Source organism: Pavona decussata, unplaced genomic scaffold (genome assembly GCF_977016875.1).
Source record: "Pavona decussata unplaced genomic scaffold, jaPavDecu1.1 SCAFFOLD_15, whole genome shotgun sequence".
NCBI lineage: Eukaryota > Metazoa > Cnidaria > Anthozoa > Scleractinia > Agariciidae > Pavona > Pavona decussata.
The window spans coordinates 130,963-151,837 of record NW_028145438.1 but is presented as its reverse complement, the minus strand read 5'-3'; the positions used below and the strand labels follow the sequence as shown (position 1 = coordinate 151,837).

Here is a 20,875-nt window from a genome sequence, read left to right as displayed (position 1 = left end):
GAGTAGAGATGGAAATGATCGGTAGTCCTTGAGTTATTAAAAAAAAATGGCCTTATTGATGACTGCGAAAAAGTTTTTTTCGATGGATTTTCGTTACTCCATCACTTGGTCGATGCCGGCGATCGCTAGGCACGCTCGTATTTTATCTGTTGGAGTTGAGCAAAATCGAGCAAAATTAGTAATGAATTGAACGGAAATCAACTCCTCCCAGTCTTTGACACAAAATGTATCCTTGCCATTTCATGTTTGTAGAAAATTACGATATTCATGTAAGCCAAGGGCTTGAAGTAGGAATGCGGCCCTTGAACACGGTTCACATCAATGTCTGCTTGGGAACGAACGTGCTCTGTTTGAATGATATGATCCCGTTAAGCACTGATGTTTAAGTTAGATCTTTTTCATCATTGACCTCAACGCTAATGTATTGCAACGTCACTTAAAGTTATAAGTTCATGTTGTTTGGATTCTTCGTAATTTGTGCAAGTCCGTTAGTTTTTAGACTAAGTGTTGGCGAACTAACCAGGTATTAAACTATTAGGAACCGCTTTCATTTTGAACTCTTTGAAAAAGAAAATGAAATATTTACTTTTCTGTACCAAAAGGTCCTGCAAAAGTTCTGCCTGTTTTCGCTTTGTTTCGCAGGAGACGGCACGTTTAGGGTCACTATTGTAATTTTGTTTTAGTTGCTTTAAGTGGAGGCCGATCACCGCAAATTCTCAGGTGTGATTTTTTTTTATTTTTACCAGGTATCGTTCTTAATTCAAACCCCTTTCTCAACGAAGTTATATGCTTAGGCCTGTGTGGCAAATACCTTCCCATAACCAAGTCACGTGGTCCCCCTCCCATCCCTTGGAGTCTCGTCAGAAACTGAAAATTTGATTTTGTTCCGCACGAGGAATTGTTAATTATTTTCATATTAATTCGATCAGTTCCGCAACTTGTGACATGCAGAAAGGGCTATCGTTAATAATTTTCGCTCATCCACAAAAACAGGAGCTACAATTACCAGCTTTCAAGTGAGCTTATCCACAGACCTAATGATTACGATTAAACTGTAGCACGTACTTGAACGTACCATAATCCCAGCAGTCACACTTGACTCCTGCTTTACAAACATTATCACCCTTTGAACTGAACTTTCTTGGTTGCTTTATGTCCTGAAAAGCACCAATTGCTACAAATGTTTAATAGATACTTAAATTCACCCGCCAGCACATGCGGCGACTAAGAAACCACTTACACAACCAAAAAATAGCTCTTGCACGTTCTGCGTGCCTAATTTTTTTTTTCAAGTTGAGTTGATCTGAACCAAAATCGAATTCAAGATACTGTAATTTAAGCTTTGAAATTATCTTTTATGTTCACTAGAATCTTTGTAGGTAAAATCACATTGTGTGGCTAACTTATTAAAATGATTGAAGTGAAGACGTATTTTTTTTCGTTATTTTAGTGTTGCTTGGTTTTTTATGTTATTAAACTTTTAGCTAATCGGTAGTTGCTATTGACACATTTTCTGTTGTGATTTTGGTTAGACCTTAACCACAAAATTATATCGCGTTGAGCAATACAAAATGGTGTCGCAACGTCTATTACGTGTCCGAAAACAAGCTATCTTTCACAAATTATAGTGCAAAATATTTTATCGAACGCGATTATTAGTTCGGCGGTGCACTAAGGACCGGTTCCAGTGAAAAATCTATTCACTTTAACTTAAGCTTAATTCCAGGACAGAATTGCAATTCGTCTCAAACCTGCTGTGTGAATATCTTCGAAGTATAAAGATAAGCCAGTGTTATCTCGGGATTGTTACGTTGTTCTGACCACCCCACCCCGGTCAAATTCAACACAAGGAACACGCCCAACACAGGAGCATAGAGCATAGATTTGATAGCATCGCTCTTCTGTCCCAGACCCTGCTTCTATTCCCCCTCTTTATAATTTTCCTTGTTGACAAACGTACCCACCAAAAGGGGGTCGTGAAAAATAAACAGATTGGCTGATCTTAGCAGCCAAATCAAGAATTAAGGCTAATGAAAATATGACAGCTTGTGGAAGATAATTTAATAAAAATCAACCCTATTGTTAGCTTTACTGTCATGTTATCATGTTATGTCTGTGAATGATATCAAACGTCTTTAAAGATTGAAATTAATCTTTAAAAAAACCCAACATTTGCAAAGGCATGTTTTTTACAGATGCCAAGCAATGTTGTCAAATTTTTAACAAGTTCCTGAAACTATAAAGAACTAGTAATGACGAGACTGTTGCTAAATTTAAAATAATAAGTTACCACGTAAGAACTGTAAGGGAATTTCAACTTAATACCAAGAATAGATTCTATTCATATTCATCGAGCACAGCCATACTTTAAACCAGTGAGTGGATCCATTTCTTTAATACAGAAATCTCATGTCGCGACCGTGATTCATTTTTGTTATTTAGCTACATTTTTCTCATCATTTGTGTTACTAAATTCGTTGCAGAGAGCGGGTTGTTTGTAGACTGAACTCACGATTGTCAGTAACAATAACAAGCAGATTTATTCGCCAATACAAGAATTCTTCACTGCTCACAGATTCTTGTCACACAGACTTTAGCACACAGCTCTGGGACACAGCTTTTACACTTGAAACAGCACACAGCTACTTTAAGTAGGTCTGGCACACGCCCTTTGAATAGACTTTTTAACACACTGTTTACACTTCTCAAAAGAAAACTCGCTCTCAAACTGCTAAACTCGCTGACCTATATAGTCGTGAAACAAGGTTCTAGAACTTTCTTATTTTTTTTTTTATTTTCAGTGACATTACATCGCTATGCTATTTAAAGGCAATTATGTAAACCATCACTCAGTATTCTAACATGTTCTGGAATGTTCCATAGAACGTACTAGAATGTTCAATAGAATGTTCTGAAACGTTTCGGGAAATAAAAACAATTTTCGAAACAATTTGTAATTTTAATTACTTGTTTCAAGTAATTTCTTATATTGAATTTCTTACTTTGTGTTGTAGTTGCTCATGAGAGTGTCATCACCTCGAGCATGTCTTAGAAAATAAAGTGGAGTTTTTACCCTTAGGTTACCAAGATTGGGAAGCAAGTAGCCTACCGCTCTATAAATTGGAGAAGCGTCCACGTGGACTGTGCGTCATTATCAACAACGTAAACTTTGAAGGCCATGCGGAACGTGGAGGCGCCGAATTCGACGAGAAAGCCTTGAAACGACTTTTTATGGACCTTCTTTTTACGGTGCATGTGTACAAAGATCTGCAGCGAAATCAAATGTTGAGTGTAGCAGCCAGTTTTGCAAATAAGGATCACAGCAATTTTGACGCGTTCATATTCATCGTCATGTCTCATGGGGGGAATGGAGATACCATTTATGGCGTAAGGGGAAGATCCGCCAGGGTGGAAGATTTGATGTCTGAATTCAAGGCGGCTAACTGCCCAACGCTTCGAAATAAGCCGAAGCTGTTTTTTATTCAGACATGCAGAGGCTCTTTAAATGAAACGTTGTCCCCCGCCTTGGGTGATGCTGATGTCAACAGCGCCCCAGCGTTTGCCGGTGACTCCACTCTACCAAGAGGGGTGTGTCCACAAGAGGCCGATTTTCTTCTTGCCTTTGCAACTGCGCCGGGTTATAAGGCCTGGCGGATCCCGCAGACTGGCTCCCTGTTTATTCAGGTAAGTGTTATTGATAGTGCTCATGCATAAAGAAATATACACAATTTTCAAGCTACAGTTGCAACAGATAGACTTGCCTTGTTTAACTCCCCTATATTAAATAGCAGGGACAAAATATATTTCCTCCGTCATGGACGACTTTAAAATTTTTTCTACTGTTTTTATCTCCATACGCTATTATGATCGTTTCCCGTTATGAGCAAAATTTCTGTTTTGTTGTAGGTTGTGTATGAATAATGTCCAGATAGCTTTTTTTGAAAACATAGTTATTTTCAGGAATAACACAAATTGTTTAAACAGTGTGTTTCTTAATCAGTTAATAATACTAATAATACCCAAACGACCCTTCGACGAAATCTATGTTGCTTAAAAAATACTACAAGCTAAGACAAATTCTCTTATTCTATCAATTTTTCCCGATTACTTTCGAATGCGTTTAACGTGGATAAGAATCATAAATGTCTTGAATTAAGCACAAAAGGTGAAAAAGACAAAAGACCATCACAGTTATAAGCCTCATTTTAGGAGATAGAAAAAGGAAAAAGAAAAAAAGCCATGACCTCTGTGATACCGGTGCAGTGCTCTACCAACTGAGCTATCAAGCCAACTGGGAGCTGGTCATTTTGTTCGTAATGTATTCATGTTTTAAACAATACTTTGGACACATTTTGTTCTAAAATTGGGTTTTTGAACCCATCCTCAGACTGATAATAAAATGCCAATTTCATTTGTACTGTTTCTTTTTAATTATTTCCTTAGACTTTGGTGGAAGCCATCAGAGAACACCACCACAACCATCATCTTCTTGATATTTTGACTGAAGTTAACAGACGCGTGGTAGCAAGAAGAAAAAACCAAAAAGTGCCAGTTCAGGTCCCAGCGCCTACTCATACACTGCGACGCCAGTTGTACCTGTGAAGTCGCCAAGAGAAGCTTAAGGGATTGGATGTGATAATGCTTTAATAGACAATTACAACACTGCACACCTTTTCCCTTTCGTTAGTATTAAGTTACAGGCACTCGGGCGGAAAATTTACGGTAAACGAAAGAGAATTGTAGATTTAGAAAACTCAGTAATCTGATTGCCATAATTTAAGAAAGGTAGTATTAAACCGTATTTAGGTTCTAGAACGTTCTCTGGATCCATTAAAAATACTAGACAAGATAGAGGAACAGCTTTTCAACCAGCTTCTGAGCTGAGAAGGACGAGAGCATAGGTATTCTTTTGGAAGTTTTTAACTGAGAACGGGTCAGCGCTCGTTTTAGTACGTACCTGAAGGACTTTAACTTTATGTTTCTTGATTTTTAGAGTCTTACAGGTTCAGTTGACAATCAAGTTGTCACTGTAAAAGTTAATGTTAATTTGCCTGATGTGACCGGCTCCTGATTAATGTATTTTAGCAGAATAGAAAAGGCCGGAGGCCTCAAACTTTAGCTTTGATTATATTTTTAGTTTAAAAAATATCATCTCATTAAAATCATACAGGCAAAATGTAAAGTGTAATTTAATTTTATGTATAGTTTGCTTTCAGACATTTGATATTGAACATTATTTCAGACAAAATTCCTATAAGTTAGAAGTAAGCTTAAATCGTGGCCTTAATTATTGTTGCCCAGAGTCTACATTTACATCTATACTTGGCAAAGACAATTCTGTTTCAATAAAAGACTGTAGATCTCGAGACGCTGAGTTTATTTATCGTTGCCTACAGTTCAGCGTGATTGTGAACCAAGCAGAATTTCGGTGAAACGAATTACAAAAAGCACGAAAATATCGAGGCTAGTTAAGGATGGTGCCTACTAATACCGAAGTATTTTTTGCGCGGTTTATGACTATTCGGGAAAAGCAGATCTTAGCAAGGCCTGTTGAAATCCAAAAAGAAAATTGGGGGTAGCCACGCATTTTTTTTTAGAGATAATTAAGCAACAATAATTCTAAAAAGCGTCAAAGTACAAAACAGTGTATGGAGTTTTTCCAAAATTGAAGATTAATTATCTCTAAACAAATGCATGGTTAACACTAACTGAATTTTTTTTTTTCGGATTCCAATAACCCTTGCCAAGGATCTGTTTTAGCCTGCATCACCGTTAAGAAACCCGACTTTCTCAGACCATCGCGAGACCATCGCAGTAGCAAAAGTACTGAGGCACCGTCCTTGAGGTGTCTGAACACAGTTTGCACGCCCGCTTTACAGGTTCAGTTAACAATGGTAATTGAATGAATAAAATGAATGAATGAATGAATGAATGAATGAATGAATGAATGAATGAATGAATGAATGAATGAATGAATGAATGAATGAATGAATGAATGAATGAATGAATGAATGAATGAATGAATGAATGAATAAATCTTTATTTTAATACGGTAAAATCCATAAGGAGTATAAAAATTTGAAATAACTATCCTAAACAAAATTCAAAACCTAACTACAACTAATCTAACTAAAACCTGTTTTTCATGAATGCCGTGTATACTAACTAGTACTCTAACATTAAAAATGAGCATTAACTAATCTTTTAAATTGACTTAGCTTCTGAACTGACTGGAGTGCAGTTTGTGATTTCAAACCGAACTCGCACTGCGCGCTCGTTCGATTTTAAAACCACGCATATGATTTCAGACCAAAATTACACGGCACGAAGTTCAATTATCACTTTATTGCACCCATTTTGAAATCACACAGTTGGTTAGTGCAGGTAAGCCATGAAATTTGATTGCTTCTTATTATTTCATTTTCATTTTGATGGGCTAAGAAAAGGATGTGACTTAAAGCAAAACAAAGTGCGATTCGCGCTGTTAAGAGCCGATTAGATTGCAAGGATCACAAGTGATTTCAAAATGGTTGTAATAAATGACGCTACTTAATTTATAAATATAAGCGCGCGCTAAGGTTTTGGGGTATGCAATAGGGCTTCGTTAAAGCGATCCCTCAATTTTAAATCAAATAGATCGGCAAAGATGACTTTTGTTCTTGAACTAACTCAGAGGTGTTTCGTGATACCGGCGCGACTTTCATTCCGGTACGAGTTCACTCCGTGTTCCCTCTTGTGGTATTCTTTTACATGGTACCAGCACAAAATTACGCACCAGAGCGAGTCAAACCGGTGCGAGTTCACCAAGGTCACTGTACCGGAGCGAGATTTTCATTCTGGTATGGAAACTCATTCCGTTGTCATGTAAACGCGGTTTGACTGTTCGTCCCGGCGTAACTTAGCCATCGTACGTCCTGCTCTTGGCTACGCCACGCAAGTGTGGTCTCCGCAAACGAAAGACCTCATAAGACGCATCGAACGCGTCCAGCGACGCGCCTCAAAGTTTATTTTAGATCTACCCTTCCTATGTGAGGAAAGCTATAGAGACAGGCTCTTGTCAATTGATGTTCTACCTATCTGCTATTGGCACGAGTTTTTGGACTTGGTCGTTTTCTTTAAGGCCACCAATGGTATTGTTTGCGTATCACATGACGTGCTCCCTGAACGCATTGTTCCCACAAGGGTTACTAGAGCAAGCGCTAGCAATGCAAAATCTTTCAGACCAAAGAAATGCCGCACTTCTACTTATCAGCACTCTTTTTTTGTAAGAACTTCTAGAAACTGGAACGCTCTTCCCCTGCAGTGAAGATATGAAAATGTAACTCTGAACCAATTTAAATCTCTGCTCTCCTCACACTACAAATATGCACTTCTTTCGCGCTTCGATATTAAGGACCCTAGAACCTTGAAATCTGTCTGTTTAAGGACGGTGCCTACTATTGTTACTGCGCATACGTTCTGCGCATCGCGAGATACTCGGGTTTCCTATGGGTGGTGCCTATTAATACAGGAATATTTTTGCGCGGTTTAAAACTATACGGGGAAAGTAGAACTTACCAAATGCCTTTGATATCTCAAAAGAAAATTGGGGGTACCCATGCATTTTTCAGAGAAAATGAAGCTTTAATTTAGGAAAAAATCCCATACATTGCTATATATTTTGGCGCTTTTTAGAGATATTGTTGCTTAATTATCTCTGAAAAATGCGTGGTTACCCCCAATTTTCTTTTTGGATTCCAATAGGCCTTGCTAAGATCTGCTTTTCCCGCATAGTCATGAACCGCACAAAAATACTTCAGTATTAGTAGGCACCGTCCTTAAAATGTAATATGCCACGCAACCTTTCAGAGCCTATTCCGTGTTGTTATTAGTTTACTATATTTTACTATCTTGTTCGAGTGTTTAGAGCTTTGTTAATCTTGGGCCCACAGTAATTGGTGCTAGCTGTTGTGGTCAACCTGCCTTAACCCAGTACTTGTTTATCTTCTGTTTACGTTGTCATGTTATGTTTATAGTTTTATTTTAGAAGGCAAAGTCTAATAAAATAAAAAAAAAATAAAATAAAATAACTCTCTTGGGAGTCTGGAGCGGGTAGCGCATGCGTAGTTTTCGACGTCCAGTCCAATATGACGTCACAAACACAAATTTGTTTAGTGCCCCTGCAGGGTTTTGGCCCAGAGGCGAAAAATCGAGGAGGCACCTTAGAAACCCCCGCGTACGTAGGTAATGTGGTGTATTCTCAAGAAGGGAAAGGTACCAAAAAAAATCTCGATTTCGGTGAACTCGGCCCACAAAGGATCAACGAAACACTCGCAAAGGATCTATAACATGCTCGCAAAGGATCTACGACACGCTTGATCGAGTTTACTTGTAGGACGAGTCAAGTTGCTTTTGAGCGCGAGTCAAGTACGAGCCAAGTTCGAGTCAGAACCTAGCTTTTATTTATTTTTTCTCCTTCCTTCTTTTTATCTCACCTGATTGTTATTTTTCGTAATGGTGTGCAAGTAGTAAAGGGATCGCTACAGCCATTTAATACCGCTGTGGAAAAATTTGCGACATCCCTTTGTGCTCATAACTTCCCTAAAAAGATTAAGACCTGTAGTTGCATACACCAGAAGCTGAGATACCATTTCCACGACTGAAAAAAACGGACGGCGATGAAGTATTACATGTCTGACTAAAGACCACTAAAGCGCCATCTTGTTACGTCCACGGGACACCCTGGCAGGATAACATAGAACAATAATATTTTTAAATTGTTTTTAATCAGCAAAACAGCGGGGGCAGATTTAGTGAGAACTATTATTAGTTTAAACATACGTCGGCCGTAACACCTCTGAGTTAGTTAAGAACAGTTGAGAACATTGTTATTTTGCTCATTTGTTTTTAGACTACGAGTAGTAGTCGCTAATTTTGGCAATTTTTATTCGGGGAATACAAGCGCGCGCGAGAAAGTCACCTTCCGCGAGGAAACGCGTCGCGAGGAAAACAAAAATTGACAACATTATCGACCGTACTGGCAGTCTAATTTGTTTGTTTTTATTCGTATTTTTATTTTCGAGTTGGTTGAAGGGACATCTTGTTCGCGGCATCAGTGCAAGTCGCACAAACATTTGACAAGCAACTTGATACCATTGTATGCATTTTAATGATATACGTATTTTGATTGTGTCCAATTGTATGCTGCAGTAAGCATAAATTGTCTCCAATACTTACAGTGAATGTTGCGAAACTTGCTCGTTTCGTATTCTTAACATTTTGATTTAAAACATTATTTCATTTTATTGTGTATTTTATCTATATACATTAAGATTGGATTACCATTATAATAATTTCATCGGGCATTGCGGCGTATTTTGCGGGCTAAAATGGAAAATTCAGCGGGCTAAAATATATTTTAGCCCGCTGCTTTAAGCCAATGAGAAACAAGAACATAACGTAGCCAGCCGATCAGAACTGGAAACCATTCAACTGTTCGCGCCGATTTCTTGCTTGTTTGACTGGAAGCGCTGCCATCTGCAAAAAAATTGTTTTGAGCTACAAAATGGCTGAAAAACCTAACGAAAAAGCAAATTCCCAGTAGTTTCAGCTAGCTAGAGAAAAGGACTTACAGAAACTGGTGTACGATGGTGGAAATAATGCCTGTAGTAGCTCCATGGCCGGCGGCGAGGTGAAGGTAAACAGTTTGTCTTCGTCGAGCGAAACCTGCTCAGTTTAGCATTTGCACAATTAATTTTAACACTTGCAAGTGACCATGTCTTCGCTGCTCACAAAATTCTGTTATTTTCCCTTTGAAAACTTAGAAGCAATATTCTCTCGACAAATTTTGCGGTGTTCTGTTGAAGTTTAAAGCTTATGCGACAATGAATAGTTTTGAACAATGAAACAACTGTAAAATAAACGCCTGTCTTTGATTTCTTTTCTGAATGCCCTCTGAAATTATTATAGCGGAGCTCCCGCGCGCGCCCCAAGGCGCGCGCGAGCGGAGCCCCATAGCTAAGAGATTTTGGTAAACCCATCAGTGCGAAAAACTTTGGTTTGGTTATGACGTCATTTCCGTCCGACCGACCGACCGACCGACCGTACATACGTTCGCAACTCCATGTATGCCACCTTTAATGAGACACTTAAACCCTGTGCTGCAGCCCGCTTTTTTACGGCGGGAAGTTGCATCACCAACTGCGTTTTAGAAAAAATAATAATAATGATAATTTTGACACAATACAAAGTCAATTTTTGTGACCAACGGAGGGAGAAAGAGCAATACGACTAGCGGCGAGAGAAACAAATTGGCCGGCACATCATCAGAATCTTGAAGTGAAATCATTTTACTCCGATCCGGCGCGACAAAACGTTGGATTTTTCCTCTTGAAGTAAAACGTTTCGCTCACTTAACGTTGTAAAAGGAACTAAAAAAGGTTGGAAATGGAATAAAAGGACTGGTTATTCTGAGAAGAGGTGAGCATATTCATGTGATTTTGTTGACAAAACGTTGCTGGTTTGCTATCGTACACGATCTTGTTTTCTTGCAGTGTTGACACGCCGTTTAATTTAAACTTAAGCTTAATATTGCTAAAATCAGAGCAGTCTTTTGAGCTCATTTTTTTCGGTCCATGTTCATTATTTCCCTTGGAGTTTTATTTCCTAATCTCCTCCAAATTTTACCTTCCAGCAGCGGGAGAAAGAGTAAGACGACTCGTGGCGGGAATTTACATGATTGGGGCATTGATCATAACCAGCAGGCGCCGAGAGTCTTGAAGGGAAGACCCTAGAAAGTGGAACGGTGGAAAGGCAGAAAATCACCCCAAATCCTAGAACACGGAACGGGTGAGGGTTAGGGTCAAGGTTATAGTTTATTTGGGGTGATTTCCAACGTTCCAGGTGTTAGGATTTGGAGTGGTTTTCCACCATTCCGCCCTTCCACCGTTCCGGCTTTTAGCGTCTCCGATCTTGAAGTGAAGCATTTTATTCCGACCGGCGCAACGAGACGTTGGATTTTTCCTCTTGAAGTGAAACGTTTCGCTCACTTAACGCTGTAAAACGAACGAAAAAATCAGCAATGGAATAAAAGGACTGGTTATTCTCAGAAGAGGCAAGTACATGTATATTCATGTGATTTTGTAGACAAAACTTTGCTGGTTTGCGGCTGTTTTGCAATAAATTGATTTCTTGCAGTGTTGACACGCAGTTAATACTGCTAAGTTCAGAGTAGTCCTTTGAGCTCATTTTTTTCGGTTCCTGTTCATTATTTCGGTCCCTTGGCATTTTATTTTCTAATCTGGTCCAATTTTGCCTTCCAACAGCGGGAAAAAAGCAAGGCGAATAGCGGCGGAAAAGGACTCTTTTAGAGGCGGCACATTATAAACAGCGGATCTGAAACAGAAATCATTTTACTCTGATCGATCCGCGAAGAAACGTTGGATTTTTCCTCTTGAAGTGAAACTTTTTGCTCACTTAACGTTGTAAAACGAACGAAAAAATCAGCAATGGAATAAAAGGACTGGTTATTTCCAAAGAGGCGAGTATATTTAAGCTTAAGTCTTATATTTGATTTTGTTGACAAAACTTTGCTGACTTTTGCAAGATATTTTTTTGCAGTGTTTACACTGCAACTTGTTTAACTTAAGCTACTGCTAACTTCAGAAAAGTCTCTCGAGCTCATTTTTTCGGTCCATGTTCGTTATTTCCCTTGGAGGTTTATTTTCTAATCTCATTCCTTTTTGCTTCATGTAAGGAAATTTGGTTCTCATGCAGGTATAATTTTTAGTCAGTGAAACAGACGTCTAGTAACAGTCTTTTTTATCGACTTAGCTAGCATAAGCTAAGTACTGACAAGTTTTTCTCGCATATATTTCTAATTTTTGCATTTATTTCTGACAATCTTCACAGAGAACAAACACAAATACTTTAAAGGATAGGATATTTCTTTTCAAAAAACGTTGAAAGCGAATGTAAAATTAGTCAATAGTGTGACCTCATTTTCATCATAACATCAAGCGTACGCAAAATTTGTTCGCTTGTTTGTACAAATTTTTGAAGATCGTCGTTTAGTTTATCTCTGCTGTGATTGTTATGAATTATCACAGTTTTTTTTTCCATTTATTACTCCAGGATACATGTATATTTTAAGTCTGTTTCATGGTTATTGTAGCCTTTTTCTCTTAGGTTTATGTACGGCTTTTTGTTGATAAACAACATTTGCCTAAGACAGTGACAGTTCGCCTCGATCATCTTTAAAACTAGAAAGAATAATAACAACAAAAAAAAAAATACTTTGAACGTGAAGAAAACTATCAAAACTCGATAAATAGCCAATCCCGTCCTGAATATTTACCTACAGTGTACATAACATTTTGATATTTTTTTTGTACCCCCCACTCACATCCATGTAGCTTAGAATGTCAGTTCTGCTGAAATGGGTTTTTGGGTTTCAAGAAGATACCCTACTACCTTAATGTACCTTGTTGTATAGCAGATAGTATTTTTATTTGCATGAGGCCGAGTAGAGTTAAGGTTTAATTTTCAAGCGTCAGGGGTATTTTGCAAAATACCGAACGTAGCAGAATCTATGGAAGTCCTTTAATGCAGTGGCTGCCATAACAACAAATTAAAGCTAACCGTCTGTATAATCAGTGCTTAGCCCTAAACAGAAAAGAAAAGTGCTTAGACCTTGATAACTTTGTTCATTTCTTTCCATTCTTTATCTTCGTAATTTCATAGTGAGCTAATCACAGTCGTCTTCTAAATTTCTTTGTCTGATTTGTCATGAAATCTGAAAACATTCCATTTTATAGATCTAGAACTGCCATCAGAAATGGCATCTCAGCCACTGAACTGCAGGATAAGTCCTTTCCAGCCAGCTTTCCCCCAGCCACTGCTTTCGTGTGCTCGATGAATCCTGATGCGGTAATCAGACTTGCAAATTCTGGACAATTCAGCATCTCAGAACCTGACCTCATCAAACAATAGCATTATCCAAAACGTGAACTTAGGGAAAAATTTAAAAATCGTTATAGGCCCCCATCTGTATAAATAATGAACCTTAACTCAGGAGTGTTTTAAGATTTGCCACTTCCTGGGCAAAAAAGCCATGCACAGAGGGTGTAACCTTTACTAGTGGGTTGAGATCTTGTGTTTTAATAGCTGCAGCAAAAAATAATTGATGTTCAGTTGTAAGCTTTTTATTTATCATCACAGATCATGACAGATGTGATGAAAACACAGTATGGCTCATGAATCACTTTGTTAATGGAAGTTCTTGTTGAGGCAATTCATAAACTTGTAAATTATCCATTCTTGTGTGAAAGTTTCTGACTGTGCACTTTTCCCATCAAGGGATAGATCCAGTTGTGTATTAAATTTTTTACCTTTTGATAAATGTTGATGTGATGGCAGGAGCCAAATTGAATGGGCACTCGCTGAGCATATAAAATTTTTCTTCAGCAGTAAAGATTTTAATTAGTTGGCCTGATGTAGGGCTATTGCTCTAGCATGTTGTGTACAACAGAGATTGGCCACTGGATGTCTGGGCCTACAATAGCTGTGTTTATAAGCAACAGTCAGCACTGTCACTCAATCATTCTTATAACTATTGAATTGATAGAGGCTACAGAAATATGCTGAACAAGGGGCATTCCCTGTATACTTTACAGTGCAACGAACTCAACTGGGGCCACCCAACATTGATCAGCCAATCACAGGTCATGTTCACAACAAAGGAGTCTGGCTTTGGTAGTTGGTAAACCAATCAAAAACGAGAACATTTCTTTAAATTTCAAAGTGTCGGTCTTATCGGTGGCCCCGGTTGAGTTTGTTGCACTGTAAGACAAAACCTCGCCTTACCTTTAGTTATATATATATTTTTTACAAAGCCTGAATATCAGCTGTTTCCCATCTCTCACCAATCATCTAGAGAGATTAGAGACTGATATTCAGGCCATGTTTAATGCAACCAGACCCTTTTGATAACTGTGATTTAACAGACAAAAGGTGAAACTTCTTATCCGCCTGATCTCTTTTAATTGAAAGAAAAATTTAAAACTTGGTAGTGGGTAATGAGTTATGAAATATGTACAGTTATTTATTTTTACAGTGCAATCTCGGTTATTTGAACTCTCAATGTTTTTCAGCACTCCCAATTCTTTGAACAAATAGTTGTTAATTCTCTTGGATTTGCTTCAGTCAGTTTTTTGCCTCCTATTTTTTGAACAAAATTTCTTTTCCCTGGGAAGTTAAAAAAAATTGGTACTTCCACTGCAGTGATTGCCACATAACAACATAACATTATTATGAAAATGTTAATATGCCAAGTAAATTGTTTTCTTTTACTTTGTTTTGATTATCCAATAATAACTGTTACTTTTCATGGGTTTTGTGACATCAGTAACCAGTGCTACAGTTTTCTACACCTTTTACACGTTTTATACACCTTAGTCTGGTATAACTTTTTCAGTAACATAAGGAAAAACACTAAATAATATTATTTTCCTTTTCCATTCTGTACAGGGTTTATGTAAAATCTTTATTTATATAGAAATAGTTTAATCCACTGATTGTTTTGGAGAAAAAAGTGATAAAATGCTTTTAATTTGCAATATTTCAAGCAAAGTATAATGTTGTACATCATTTTGTGAATTCAGAAGAGGACTATTGCTATACATCAGCCCTCTTTAGGCACTCTTGTTCCTTCTATTTTTTTCTCTCGGAAAAACAGGATGATGAAAATTAAAGTAAGGAATATTTTTTAGAAACTGCTTATTAAAATTAATGATACATGGTTGGTGTTTTGCTGAGTAAAAATGAATGGGACTTCTCAAATGAGGTGCTATCCATAAACTGGAGTGATGAGGCTGCAGGAGTGTAGTGTTTAGCAGTCTAATGACTTCTTAAATTGGGATTTTCCTTGTAAGGACAAAAGGTCAATGAGTTGGAGCAAGGCCTGTTCCTTAATTGAGAAACCAGAGAATAAAACCTGCAGTGCAAATTTTTGTGGTGGAAGGAAACTGCTTAGTTTTCTTTTCAGTGTTACCTCAGTTAGGAAATGTGGTCCATGAAAGGTAAAGAAAAACTCTTTGACCTTGGCAGGATTAAAACCTATGACCCCAGGATTTTGTTGATGACTGATGGACCAAGATTAATCTCTTCACTAGGGTAATGCAAAATTTAAGTGGTTTCCTTCCCAAACAGAAATTTACACTCCAAGGATAATTCTCTGATTTCTCAGTTGTATAGTCAGTACTGCACAGCACAAAATTTCATTATCCCTTAATTGTTGTGTTATTTCCAACTTTACTCCAAGTTAACTCTCATGTAGCAAAGTGTAGAAAAACTGCTCCCATAACTGCCGGATGGATTTTTTTTGGTAAAGATTTTGACAGGGACAGTTGAGGATTTGTACACAATTGTTATTTGATTCTATGTCAAACAATTTACTAACTTAATTTAAAACCAGGTACAAATGACTAGGGACTGAAATTTTTTTTTTCTGTTGAATAATTAGACTTATGACATTTATTGCATTCAACATAGAAAGAACGCACTCCTTTCACAGATTGGAGTTGAGATTGTATGGGAGAACCAAAGTTGATTGCATGAATGAAAGGATATTGGGAAGTATATCTGGCACCCCCAGTACATAAATTTTTGCAGGGGCAGATGACATCATCACCAAATTGGCAAAGGAGAGAACCTACGCTAGGATCAAGGTCATCAAACGTACTCTCTGATCCAGTTTTGATAATTACTAGTTTCGATACATACAAAGTAGCTAAATGTATTCACAAGTAATTGTTGTTTTGACTTTACAATATCAAGAATAAGAGGCAGCCAATTACTGCAATGGTTTCTCTGAACAAAACAGTATCACTTTGCACTCTCAAAACAAAGGAACTAATGCGATTGACAGGAAGTTATGAAAGGTTCATGTTTTCCTATCCCTACCGAAACAAATGGGAAAAATTATATACTGCATTCTTAGATTAAGTTATGAGCAAGAAAGACATCTTGACTCTCTTGTAAATCAATATCAGTTGCATGGAACTGAGCACTTAGTTTGAGTTTATCCAAAAACCAAAATAAACAACTTTAAGTGTTCAAGAATAGCTATCAACCTAGCTATCAATGAGCTTTTCAATCTATTATTTATTGAATTAATCAGCTACAAGTGCAGTTAGAAAATATAAAAATGGCACAAAGCTAATTTGACTTGAAGAAATATCTCTCCTGTAAGCAAACATCTCCAATGTGCATCTCCCTCAAACAGAACCTAAACATAAAAAAAATCACTCAATTTGACGAGAAAAAGATGAAATTTTAAATATTTTGTAAATCCCTATAACTTGTAAGGACTCGTTTTTCAATTGTTCCACGGTGTACTAGTTTGCAACGATCTCCTAGTATTAGTAGACCACAGGAGTTGATATAACAACACTGGCCTACTATTGTCCGTATTAGCTTCCACTTTTAATAATATCTCGAGTAAAGATTTCTTTTAGAAAATTGCTCCCTCGTCAGAAAAAAAAAAACTTCAAACAGTTTAAAGGTGTGTATGCATACATAAATATTTGAAGTTATCTTACCTCCTTAATTGACAGGGCTGTCGGACCTTTCGCCTTCCACCGACACAACAAAACCCCTTCTAGTTTTGACATTTATCACACTAAAAGTTCTGCTGTTAAAGGGGAACATTTCCACACAGTCGCGCAGGAAAAATAAGACGAGGCGTAGGAAAAATTCGATCGCTTCCAAACCTGAAAACTTATGCAAAAATTAAAAAGATCCTTTCTTTTTTTATCCACCATCCTAATACAGGAAGTTATCTGAACACTGCTATTTTTATCCTGTTTTACCCAAATCTCTAGAACGAAGTAGAGACAACTAAAATTCGCCTCTTCGCTCGTTCTCAGGTAGGTACTTCATATATGGTAATTATTAATAATTACCATATATGAAGTACCTACCATATCCAGCGCCCGTTCCGCTGGATAAAGGTAATGCGGGCTCGAAGAACGAGATTACCGCCATTTTTTTAAGGCGGGGGTACACCTGAAAGCCGTTTTTACGCCGCTTAAAATCGGTTCAACGGAAATATCTCGTTCGCGTTTCAAGCAGTACAAAAACCCTATGCTCATTACACAAATCAATGTTTTGGGGTGTTTTGTAAATTTTTGGGTGATTTTTAGGTATATTTGGCAGGAGATAGTTTTTCTCAAAAGAGTAGTAAAATTAAGAGAAATAAGAAATAATGAAGATTTAGTGAAGTTTTAAAATTAGAATTTGTGGTTAATAATTAATAGACGGATACCAAGTTAGTCTACTAAAAACCCGGGGTGCTCTTACGTGGGTATCAACTGTCTGTTAGTGTTCCAAAAATCATTTTCTTTCTTCTATCCATTCTTAAAACCTCTTCAAATTTCACTCAAATTCGGGTGTACCCCCGCCTTAAATGATTGATCTGGGTACTAGGAGTCTAGGATCAGGAATCGGAAGACCTTAGATAACATAGTCTCCTTCGCAGCCGTTATTAGTGTCGTCACGCTACGCTCTGTGGGGAGGATCGTTGAGTGACGACCCTAATAACGGCTGCGAAGGAGACTAGCTATAGATAACAAGGACTGGAACCAGATTTCAGAGCCCAGTGCCTTTTGCGAAAACGTGGGTTTGGTGGGAGTGCCCATTCTCGCGGGCTCACAAACCTGGTTCCAGGAATCTCATTCCCATTCAAAAACGCGCGTGGGCTCTCAGAGGACGAGATTGGGGTACAAGCGCAAAGATCAACCAATCACCAACCCTTGCTCGGTGAAAGGAAAATTAAGAAAAAATGCCCTCTGTTACAACAAATCAGGAGCCGATGATCATGGGCTCCTGGTATTACATTGTTGATGGGGAGTTTGCTGCATATGCATTAAAAATATATATAACTTTAGAAAGGATCGATGAGGAACTACGTCCATACGATAAGCCGAGATTTCTATAAATGCTAGCAAAAAAATTGGAGCTCCGCTTTTAGGCTTGGCTAAATATATATTAATAGTAATAGAGTTGACGTTCTTGGGCGTAAATGTTTTTTTGGCCCTTCTCAGAACTCATTTTTAGCCCTCGCCTTCGGCTCGGGCTAAAATGAGCCTGAGTCGGGCCAAAAACATATTTACGCCCGCGAACATCAACTCTATTGTTATATTATAGCCTACAGTAAGCATGAACTTGGCACAATAAACATGTTATACTTCCCGAGAAAAAGGTGTCACAATACACTCCTACCTGCCCATAACGGCCACCTCTCCACAATGGCCACTTTTTTCTGTCCCCAAGGTGGCCGTTGTGGAGAGGTTCAACTGTAATAATATAATAATACTAATAATACCTTTATTTATTACCTTTGGCGATAAGAATTACGGTAATATTACAGTAAGAAAGAAATTCAAAACGCGACATGTATATATACAGTCAAAATATGTCAGGTTAAGTTAAGTTAAGTTTATCGTGAGTTCTCACAATATGACCAGCTCCCAGTTGGCTTGATAGCTCAGTTGGTAGAGCACTGCACCGGCATCGTAGAGGTCATGGGTTCGAATCCCGTTTAGGCCTGAATTTTTTTCAGGCTTTCTTTTCGCAACTGCTTAAGTTGCGCAGTAACTGCGAGGATCTTTCGCCTATTTGATCTTTCATCCGCAGTTCAAAATATATGTTTCATATATTTACATTATATTTACTTAGTGTTTCGGCCCAGGGTTCGACATCCTGAGTGCTAACTACAATATCCAGCACTTCGTTCTGTATCATCCATTCGTCACAAACACTTCAACATCCTATCTTCATCTCCCCGCTGGACCAACGTCTTCAAAGCCACACCTCTTATTGCCCTTCCGACGGACCAACAACCTTAGTGATTTACTAATTAGCGTCAAACTACGTAATCCCACACAAAACAACCCACCCCATGGATCTTTTCGATGTGGATGGAGACAACTGTTTAACTTGCAACTACATAACAGACGGACGTACCAGTTACACATTTCATTCTACAGGCGAAACTGGGCATATTACTCATCATATATAAACTGTAACTCTAAAAACGTTATTCCCATGGTACACTGCAACCGCTGCCACAAACAATACATAGGACAAACAAAACGACGACTTGACCGTTTTAACGAACACCGTAGACCAGTTGACAAACAAACAAACAAACAAACAGTTCCAAACCCATCACAGTTTCAGAGCATTTTCTTCAGAACGCTTCTGACATGCTACTTATTCCTCTCGAACTCATCAAATCTAATCGTGACAGTGTGCGCAAAGCTAGAGAGGCATACCTCATCGACAGAGGTCAAACTATTGAACCCTTAGGTCTTAATAAGAGAGGTAAGACATGAACATTTTTTCCGTCTTTCATCTTCCTAAGTTCATTAAATAAACTCATTGTGACGTTACGTTGTAACGTTAGCTATTTTGCTTATACCGGTTTACCAATTGTATTTTCAAATTTCAAATCTACACGTTTTTGTTTATGTAACTTTAGCCTATTTTTTTCAGGTATCTATTGTAACTGTTTAATTGTATCACATCTTGCCACAGGGTCAGTCTCAAACATACCCTGAAGAAGAAAAGCCGTGCCTCTCGAAATATTGGAAAATATAATTCCCTGATTATGAAATCAGCCTTGCTCTTTTTTTTAGATTATTTGCTTTACAATTTTTTTGCTTATTAGATCCTTCACTACAGGATCTGGTACTTTTATTTTGCCGCGGTGGTCCTTGCAAACACAGTTTATTACTGGTATTTATAGGCCTGTAACCAGTGGGGGTGCACGGGGTGCGTTCGCACCCCCCCCCCCCCCTCCCACAGGCCCCAAAGCGCCGCATTTTGATATTCAATATCCAAGTTAAGGAGTTTGGTCCGTAAAAAATGAAGTTTAAAACTTAACAGTGCTATTTAAATAAAGCTAAAGAGTGGAAAAAGCAGTAATGTATTCACTGGTATACTAAAACCAGCTGCACTCTAGTGGCCCGAGCCATTCAGAACATTTCAATAAGTGCGCAGATGTCCGAGCTTATCTAAATGAATAATGAAGTTATGGGTAAGAGAGAACAGGAAAATAGAAAGAGGAAGGCTGCAGCTAAATCTTGCCAGTCTCTCGATACATGGGTCAGTAAAGTACCCCGTCAAGAGCCATCAGACGCTGGCAATGACAGTGCAGTCTGCGACGACAGCCCAGCTTAAACCATGACTTCAGATCTATCTCAGTTAACTACAGTTTTACAGCGAGATATAGAAGGTAAATCACACTTATTTTCGCGATGTCCACCAGTCTTGATCCCATTATTATGCTCTGAGTTCCTCAATATGAAAGAAACTTACATCGCTTAATAAAAAGCCAGTGAGGGAACACAGAGTAACAATTCGGAGAGGGACTGGGGAAGGGTTAATCTAAAGCAGCGCCTTCTGGAAATCCACAGGCATCACAAACCATCAAAATAAAAGTTTTTGGGACACAAAGAGGGAAAATAAATTTTATGTTTCTCTTGGTCTCTTATCGTCATTTCCTGATGCATGTCAATATTCTATGAAAAGCCGATGTGTACTTTCTTAACAATTCTGCAGTTATGTATAAAATTGTAGAGACTTCGCAAGCTCCAGTACCTGAAAATACTGATGACAATCTAACGCGGCATCACTTAGAACCAATGATGCAACAAGAAATAAATGGCATCGGGAAGTTTTCGACGACCTCTGAGAAGTTTGGTTTTTCCGCAAATAAGCTGCCAGTTGGTCAGAAGTATCACTTGATTAAAAGTCATTTTGTGCCACCGATTAACTACAACTTTCCAAAGCGATTTCTTCATTAGTGCCGAAGAGGGTTTCAGTCACTATACCA

General features: G+C 38.1%; 2 protein-coding genes across 7 annotated transcripts in view; both read left to right on the top strand.

Annotated features, from left to right (window-relative positions):
- The window catches only part of LOC146487517 (caspase-3-like), a 165,602-nt gene that overhangs the window by 39,642 nt on the left and 105,085 nt on the right, over positions 1-20,875 (top strand). For 2 of the 4 annotated variants that reach the window (XM_085084251.1, XM_085084266.1), the window contains 2 exons: positions 3,080-3,684; positions 4,444-5,366. In XM_085084251.1, the coding sequence (XP_084940377.1) occupies positions 3,080-3,684; positions 4,444-4,602 (764 nt within the window). In that variant the 3' untranslated portion in view covers positions 4,603-5,366. Of the gene's footprint in view, positions 1-3,079; positions 3,685-4,443; positions 5,367-20,875 lie in introns of those variants that run through there. The other 2 variants (XR_014856871.1, XR_014856870.1) reach the window with 2 other exon arrangements.
- The window catches only part of LOC146487521 (uncharacterized), a 169,459-nt gene that overhangs the window by 111,339 nt on the left and 37,245 nt on the right, over positions 1-20,875 (top strand). The window lies entirely within an intron of this gene.